Genomic DNA, 9,017 nt, shown 5'->3' on the forward strand with positions numbered 1-9,017 from the left:
AATAAAAGTAAAGAACAACTCAATTTTACTTTCAACACAAACAATGCCTTTTTGGCATATCCACTTGATTTGAGTTTTGCCAGGTGGTCCCTCCTGTATTATATATGGATGGAGTGTAGACCAAGTGACTAAAATTATTTTATGTTAAGAATCTTGATGTTACAAAACATCAAAATATATATAAATTGATTTAAAAAATATTTCATTAAATATATATTAGTACAATTTATTCTCTTGTTCCCAAGAATTTATAGCTTAATTGGTACCTCTCTATATCCCATATTGTCAGTAGAGATTGATGTATGGTACTACCTCTGATCCTTAATATAAGACCCTGTTTGACTTTTGTTTTAGTTCTAAATATAAGACCCCAATCCACTTTGTCTCTCATATTTATGTATTTTTTTTTCTAAGATAGTTCTTCTAACGATAATAATTTTAGCCAATACACTTGATTAGTAAAGAGATTTTAGAAAAACAACACATATTTATTACAAATAATTAACTTAATTTGTTTTATTAATTTCTTCAAATTAGTCAACTAGCTCTTATAATTAGGATCGAAGATAGTACTCCTCCGGTCCTAAATGTAAGACCCTTATACTAGAGTGTATAAGGGTCTTACATTTAGGACTGGAGGAGTATTTTATTAATCCTAGTGGAAGGGATTTTGAACCAAACGTAGTAATAATTTAGATTGTTTTCAAAAATTATATTTTTTTGAAGAATTTTTAATACGAATCTTTTCGTTTTAAAATTTAGAGTTGTGAGATGTAATTTTACCAGGAATGAGCTCCATAGAATTCAGGGCTCATGATCCCAAAGGCATAAAGTGGAAATGGTGAAGAGGGCAAAAGCACAGACCATCACATGCAAAAAGGGTTAATTCAATCAATGACACCCATTCGTTTCTTTATAGGTTCATCACTTTTGGGATGCGAGCGTACATTTGTTTCCTATTTTAATTATAATATCGAACACTCCTTTATCTTCACTATGATATTTGCTTGTTAGATAACGCAATAGCCAAAGAAAAATATCACACACTCTTAATCCACGACCACCCGATAGAGACTTTGTTCGCTCCTGGGAATCAATCATATTATGTAAGACCCTATCCTCACATGTTTTTTTGGTCATCGTTGTGGGTTTCAACTTTCGTGTCTCTCTGATCTCTGCTTTGATTTAGATCTTTGCCGACACAAACTGTTATATATTCGGCTTTTTTGAGTGATCCAAAGAAAGATCAAGCACTATGAATAAGGACTAAATGTCAACGTTCGTGTCTTCCTGATCAGCCTGGCTATTTCACATTTGCAACACAATAATATGAATTGAAAGCCTAAAAGCACTCATCGTGTCACACCACACAACTTAACTTTTGTGAAGCTTTGGTCTGTGTGGTCACACTCTGATCTGCTCAATATCTTAGCCCCCAACTCAGCTTTGTTTCTTCATAACCCTACTCACTATCAAGCTTTTTCCCTTTTCTGGGTCCGAATAAATCTGGGGTCCCTTAAAATCTGTCAAACTGTGAAAGAAAAAACAAAGCCACCCACTATGCCTTACCTCTTACCAGCCACATTAACTCAGCTTCTGCTTCTGATAAGTTTTCGTTGAATTACGCTGGCTATATTGTGAATGTAGATCTTGGGAAGGGTAAAACAGCTAGTAAATCATGCTAGTACTAGATAGTGAGAGAGAAGTCGTGATCCTTCTTTGCTGTGAGAACTGAGAAATGGTCCTGAAGGCTGATATATAAAATAAAGGCCCTTCCAAATAGGACCACTTCAAATGATCCAACGGGAGGCAGGACCAACTGAATGGACTAATAGACTGAGTTATAGCTTTCCCCTTATCTAACACAACCAACAATGGCCTCAAACTGTTGAACTAAATTGTCTCATGCAGAGAGTTACTCTCTAACATTGGGAGTTATTAGTATGCTTACCAACAAAGAAGTTAAGGCCTTTTTTGTGGAATAGTACAGTTATATTGGATTCTGATATTTGGTTGCAATAAGGTCAACGTCTGGTAGGAAATGCCAAGTTGGCTGTGCTTTGATTGGAAAATAGAAATGGTCCCTGAATATTTACAAAGTTTCTGATATGACTCTCCGTTCTTGCCGGCTGCTTCTGGACAAATGCGCATGCTCGTTTCTCTGTAGTCTCCATCAACCTCTGCATGTGGTGAGAAACACTTCTCTTATCTTTGTCTATGGCAGCCATCTTGAGTTCATGTTTTTTGATAAAATAAAAATGTTTCTAGAAAGCTCGCAATCACATCAGGCTATCAATACGTAATCAGAAAACAGAAGGCCCGGCAAAAGAACAGGCTATGATCGGAAAGAACCTTCAAACCAAGGGGCTACCACCAAAAACAAAAAATCGGAACTAAAGAAATAGGGTTTCGCATGCGTTCGTAGGCCCAGAAAGAAAAGCATACCCATTTGATGGTCCTTAGCTGCGAGGGCATGTGATATTGTCTTGAAGAAAGGTCACCACACGAAGTCTTTGCTAGGTTCAGGCACATAAGCAGCAAGACGATCAATTCGTAAATTGAGCGAGTCAATAGATGGGATGACAAGACTTTCATCCATAACACCATTAAACATTAACTTCTACAAATTCCCCTGGGGATGCAATTAGATAGGATGATAATGAATTTCTTCCGTTTCCAAATGCCTATCATTCAATCCAATTAACGAAACCCTCAGCTGTTCTTGGCTTTGGAAAATATCTGAGCAGCTTAATGTCACTTATTCTGCCCAAATCTACTGTGCATGGGTTGGCAGAAACATCAAGTCTAATATTAACTCAACCACGTTAATTCCCCTAATAGGTTTTGGACCCCCCCCTTTTTTTTCTCACTTGCAAATTAGGTTATTTGTGTCTAGCTAATTTTGTTCCGAAATTCATGCTAATATATGTATGACTTCTAGATTAAGCTTATTGACTAGTCTTTTAGTTTGTGCGTGTGGCTAAGCAGATAGAGGTTAGAAGCAGAGGGAGGAGATCAGATAACTTTTTTTTTTAGCCTTCTTGGTAAATGGTCTTTAGGGTTTGCGGACCCTTGACAAAAAAGCTGTCGAAATTATTTTCCGCAGGACTAGACTTCATGGGAGTAACATATGAAGGACCCAACAGATGAAGTCCAGAGAAATGGTCCCCCATATATCATATGTATACTCATCAGCATGCCCTGTCTCTTGTGCCTGGACAGTTTTTTCGTTCTCAGGTTTGGATCCCGGAGCTCGCGCATATGGACGAACAGTTGACGTTGATGCCAAGGAGGACGAAGGTTCAGCAGGCAGGGGAAAAGTAGCAGAAGGAATCTCAACAGGTTTATTAGCAGCTATTATTGAAGTTGAATGCAGCAGCCCTTGAGGAGAAGACATGTTTCCCTGGCACTTCACCGGAACCTTAATAGCAGAAACAGGCGCTTGATCATTGTCAGAATGATTGTTAGCCTCTTGAGTAATCGAACAACGAGACTCGGGGGCTGCTCCGCCTCAGGAGACAATGACCAGTTGCATTTAGATGTTGCAGATATGACTGGAGATAGAGGAGAAGAGGGTGTAGAATTCCCACTGTGACTACTTGAAACTTCAGATAATGATGCTAGTTTTGCAGAAAGACTCTTCCTCTTCCTCCTCCTTCCCTTTTCTTTTCCAGTTTTGACCATGAGATTATTCCCGGGTTGCAATGCTTCCGCTGTGTCAGAGCTCTGAGTTATGGTAGATGGCAATTTTCTTTCATTTGGAGCATCCAACAATTGACTGGTCTGTTTACCGTTTTTCAGAGTTTGCGTCTGATATTGAGACATTCCAAGTGAGTTTGAGTCTTTTCCAACTGAGCATAACAGATTATTCATCTTATCACACATCGATAACCTACTCTTTCTCTGATTATGATGCAGAAGGGTTTTACCACGCATTTTTCACAGTGGTGGGGATATTGTTATTGTCATCACCCTTACACATGAAGTCCAAGGAGCCATGTGCAGTGGTTTGAGGAAATATGATGCAGAATACCACATAAAGTAAGGATGTAAGGAGAAAGAATCCCAGAAAGAGTTTTTTCACTCGCACCCAAAACATGGATTTCTTGCAGTTACTCAGCATATCATGAGGGAAACTTGCCTTCATGGGTAACAGAAAAATACCAGTAGCCAAGGCAAGTTCAAGATCACGATGCACCATGGCTGCAGAAAAATCACTTTGGTAAGATATCAGAAGCTCCGTTGACTCCCCAGGTTCCAAAACAAAACCTCTACAAGAATGAACCATAAAACCATCCAATCCACATTCCCTCCCAGAAACTCTGATACCTAACACCTCCAATGGTAAGTCTCCTGTGTTCTTGGCATAGAGCTCTTTCACTAATGAATGTGAACAGGCTGAAGCCATCTCTTTAACGTGAAGTAAGGCATATGGAAGAGAAAGATTGAGGTGCCCGGCCATTTCAATATCAAAATTTAAACTCTGAACAGGCTCAGACTTCTCAAGCATGACTAGGGAAACTGACCCTCCAAATCCCCTTAGAGATAACCACTCAACGCCTGAAAGGTTGTTCCTTATCAATGCTGAACCACTCCACCCACATCTATCTGATGGGTAAAAAATTATTGGCCCTAAAGATACACGACCATAAGGGTGTACAAAAGCCTTTGTTACTGCAGCCTCAGGTACTGAGAATCCATACTTTGTTGGAGTTGTGGACTCATCTAAAACCAAATTACCAGACGAAGATGGGCTTACTAATCCATCTGGACCCCTGCATTCATCAATTATTTCTCCAGCATTCAAGATAAGCTGCATTACAACTGGATGCTCACTAGGGTTTTTTACAGTGATCCACTGGGGGACAAAACTTCCAACTTGAATCACTGGGAATAACACATCAAGGTTTTCAAGCACAGACATGCCACTTGTTTTCCCTTGAGACATCCAGTTTCCAAGAACTAATTCATCAACATCTGCTGTCCCTATATCCTGCAGAAGCAAATGACAGAAAATTTTAGTTTCTATGATGAGAAAAATGAGTAAAACTAAATATATCTTTAGGCAAAATAATTAAACCTAAGTAGTACGTGGTAAGGATTTGACTTGGCGCATATTTTCCATGCACACCAGTATGGCAATGAGGCGGTTAAAATTGGCAAATAAAGTAAGGATTCTTTTTTCTTTTTTGGGCTGGGGGTGCTCAAGAGAACGCAAGAAGCATTATCAGTGCCTATCTGGAAGCAGATGCCCACAAGATCCTGGAGGACATTTCTGCCTATTATATAATTTATGGGCTTAAAGCATCCAAACTCAAGCCATCAGTATTAAGAGAGATGTCCACTTTTATTTGTATTGGAAACAATAATGTAGAGTAATAGTAAAGACTATTCATTTTATCACTGGTTTGCCTTTATAAAATTTGTCAATCATTATACAAAAATTGCACAGGATCTTGGTCCTTGAGCACTACTGTGGCGTCTTATCCCAAAAAAATCATCCACGATCTTAAATCTCCAGGCTTGGCACCTTAGATCTCGAATAAAATAAGACTTGGATTCTTAAAATGACCCTGGACAGATCCATTGTTAGCCTGAAGTGAACAAAATCATCCATTCATTTGCACGCTCCTAACACCAAATCCATGCGAGACAAATAACTCGCGAAAGGAAATGCTCAAGGAGCATCAATTAACAGTAACTGTCTACCTTAATATTTTATGAAAGAATGTCCATCGGAACAACTATAAATTTCATGCAGCGCATGGAAGCAAACATGCTACCATATTTAGATAATACGTATGTACTTGTGTGCATACATACATGCATACAAACATCTACATATATATTTCTCCATTCAAGAGACTCACTACTCTAAATATATATCTCAGTGTTGAATCAGCAATTGTGTCCAAATAGGAAGGAGAAAGAATCTGCATACCTTAACATGTGGTGGCACTTCCATGCTTCTGGCCACATAACCTGCCCCTAGATCTCCCAATTCGATGTACTTAGTCTCATGCTCTAATCCAATAGATGAAAGCCAGCGATCACCAAAACATATATGTAGTATGTTCTCACACTGAATTTCAATTTGGGTACTAGTTGAGTCATTTGTAAGAATGAGAAGCTTGCAGTTATCTCGCAAGTTAGACTCTCCAGGTGACAAGTCAAGTAATTTGGTGCGCAGCTGACTACAATAAATAATTGCAACTTGTGTAACTGTGCTGGGGAAAAGTAGCAAGCCTTCCACATATTTGATGTGAAAAATCTGAGAGTCAGCAACTTCTACAATTTTAACAAAGCTTGAAAGATAAGGGGCATCATTTCTTATGGAGATAATGATAACAGTTTCACCACCATCACATGGAGTTAGAGCCTCGAGACTTGCTGAAATATGTATACCAACAGTGTCACGGGCAGAATTGCTAACTACTGCAGCCTCAATAGGAACCATGATAGTATCAGACTGTTCTTGTGAAGATCTGAGTAAATGCAGGCAAAATGCACCAAATACTTTTCCCTCCGTTCCCACAGAAATATCTATCTCTAGGAGAGTTTCAGAGCTATGTGGACTAACCTCCCAGTTTCGATGGGGCCTAATTGCTACGACAGGTGAATCAATTTGGCCACTCTTCACAACCAATCGATCCTTAATAATCGGGAAGAGTAGGTTATCAAAAGCATGAATATTATTTATACTACAAATTGCTTCGGTTTCAACAGAATTATGCCCCAATGAAACTGAAATCCAAGCAGTTATTTCATCAACATATATGGTTTCATCAAAGGAGTTGAACAACGAAAAATTCTTGCTCAACATTCCACCGGGGGAAATTTCCAGACCTAGCAGGGGCTGAATACCATAGGGAGATTCAGTCGCATACCCTTTAGCCTCCACAAAGAATCCGCCATAACTTGTTTGCAAAATCAAGTGAGCTGAAGACAGGCCCAGGCATCTAGGGAAGAAAACAAAAGAATAACAACTGATTCACCCGGAACTAGTGAAATTTCACTGAAGTTACAAGGATAAAACTGTGTGTCAGTACTGAAGGGCTCATAAAGGTGTAATACACTGTCAGTGCATGTATTTTCCACAGTTATGAAAGCCACTGAAGCAGAATACATGTACTTTTGTCCCCAGTCCAGCACAGTAGGGCCAATTCTTACATTGGGTGAGAAGAAACTGGATTCAACCATCTTGGAGTTCTTTGGCGAGGAAGGTATTGCCTTCTGCCAAAATAAAGCTCCTCCACAGGAAGAAAGATCATCTTTATGACCACCCTCAGTTTCAAATAATGGAGCATCATTAATTCCTTCTCTTGAGTTCAAAGAGCAAGAAACGACTCCCCCGTTAAGTAGCTCAAACATACCATAGTCAGATGACCAACTTCTGTTACTTGCCTGGTGGCTATCTTGAGTTAGTTCTACGCCAAATGGACCATTGTACTTACTACTAGAATCTTCTAAAGAAGCTTCTTTCAGACTTCTCTGTTGGTCTGAATATCCAGATATTGTCGAAGGAAAGCAGAATGTATGAGTATTTCGGCACATGCTTTCAATACTATTGTGGGCAGTTGGAACCCCATAGCCCACATTAGTGTCACTATCGAAGCTATCTGAAAAATCCAACTTGTAACCTTCCCCAAATGACACACAAGCATCACATTCTGGCTGATTTTGTATCCAATTCGCACAGTATGGTCCATAATCAGCAAAGCAATAGAAGGAACATAACAGAACCACAAAACAGTAGAATGTTTTGGCTGGGTGTGATAATCCCCTGTTTGAAACACAAATAGATGTAAGATTTTTTTTAAAACTCTACAGATGCAACATTACAGAACAATTGCAGCATAGTATCCAAAATCCAAGTCCAAATGAGAAAATAAAAAAGGGGAAAAAATGAGAGTAAAATTACAATAGATAAAGCAACCAAATTTTTAGCGGTAATTATTTCCCCTTGCATCCATTTCGGTTAAACACCGGGTGGAATATTGCGTTTAAGAGACAAACATTACAAAGGAAATGAAATTAAAAGTTATCAACACATGGTATAGAACACATAGTATAGATAGATGTAACAAATGTAAACAATAGAAAGCTTGAAGGAGGAGTAGGCCCCATGAACATTATGCCACCAAAAGTTAGCCAGATGCAGTTAGAGCATTCATTGAAAAAAAAATTAATAACTAAATAACTGAATTATACACTTACTTCATGTGTTTAACGTTAGATATCAAACAACATATAAAAAAGCCGAAAAGAGGAAAAATATCTAGAAGCAATGAACTAGGAATCAAGCTTGCATGCCCGAATTAGAAGCCACAGTAATACTTATATGCACCGTTAAGCACAAATTTAAAAAAAATTAAGGGATTGACACACCACATGACAAAACCAACCCTCAATAAGACCGCAATAACTCAGTCAACGAAAAAGAACTCGCGAAATTGCAATCGCTTCCTTAAACAGAGCGCTCTACTCCAAACGCCCCCGAATGATTAACCCAAATAAAATAACCCACTCCACACGTTCAATCCGGGGGAAAATCATATACCTTCTTTCATCGGTCTCAATAAAAATAGTAAAGATTTAACTAAAATGAAGAAGAAGAGGAGGAGGAGGAGGAGGAGGCTATAACTAGTAACAAAAAAGTCATAGGAACCTGATTACAAAAACAAGTCCTCAACTTCCAATAAATGGCAAAAAGATTGAAAATTTACACAATATAGGAAACCATGGACAAGGAACATGTGAAGACAAAGCAAAGATACTGAAAGCATATTTTTTTAAAGCCATAAAAAGCAAAGCTGACGATGAAGGTAACTAGGAATGAGGAGAGTGGTGGGAATACCGGTGGAAGAGCATACAGAGTAGCTTGAAGGCCCTGATGATTAGGGTTATGAGCTCCATGATAGAGAGAGAGCAACCCATAAGACGAAAGACCAATATTTTTGGGTTGCTCTGACTGCGCTTAGAACCCAAGCACACCCATAGCTGCGAATGAATGGTCC

General features: G+C 38.8%; 1 protein-coding gene across 1 annotated transcript; it reads right to left on the reverse strand.

Moving 5' to 3' along the window:
* Positions 1 to 3,921: 3,921 nt before the first annotated feature.
* LOC114719187 (uncharacterized) lies at positions 3,922 to 8,222 on the reverse strand. The gene is made up of 4 exons (XM_028904647.1): positions 8,218 to 8,222; positions 7,133 to 7,783; positions 5,942 to 6,986; positions 3,922 to 4,993 (listed from the first exon to the last, which is right to left on the reverse strand). Exons 1-4 carry the CDS (start codon positions 8,220 to 8,222, stop codon positions 3,926 to 3,928), a joined length of 2,769 nt encoding a protein of 922 aa, XP_028760480.1. The 3' UTR covers positions 3,922 to 3,925.
* Positions 8,223 to 9,017: the final 795 nt, after the last annotated feature.

The sequence above is a fragment of the Neltuma alba genome, unplaced genomic scaffold, assembly GCF_004799145.2.
Source record: "Neltuma alba isolate B1F8T4 unplaced genomic scaffold, ASM479914v2 tig00011897_pilon, whole genome shotgun sequence".
Classification (NCBI taxonomy): Eukaryota; Viridiplantae; Streptophyta; class Magnoliopsida; order Fabales; family Fabaceae; genus Neltuma; species Neltuma alba.

Bases quoted from the DNA above. Each gene is read 5' to 3' on its own strand.
- LOC114719187 (XM_028904647.1), bottom strand. The intron at 6,987-7,132 runs GTACATGTATTC...CGGGTGAATCAG, and splicing joins GTGCTGGACTGGGGACAAAA to TTGTTATTCTTTTGTTTTCT. The intron at 4,994-5,941 runs GTATGCAGATTC...TTGCTTCTGCAG, and splicing joins AAGTGCCACCACATGTTAAG to GATATAGGGACAGCAGATGT.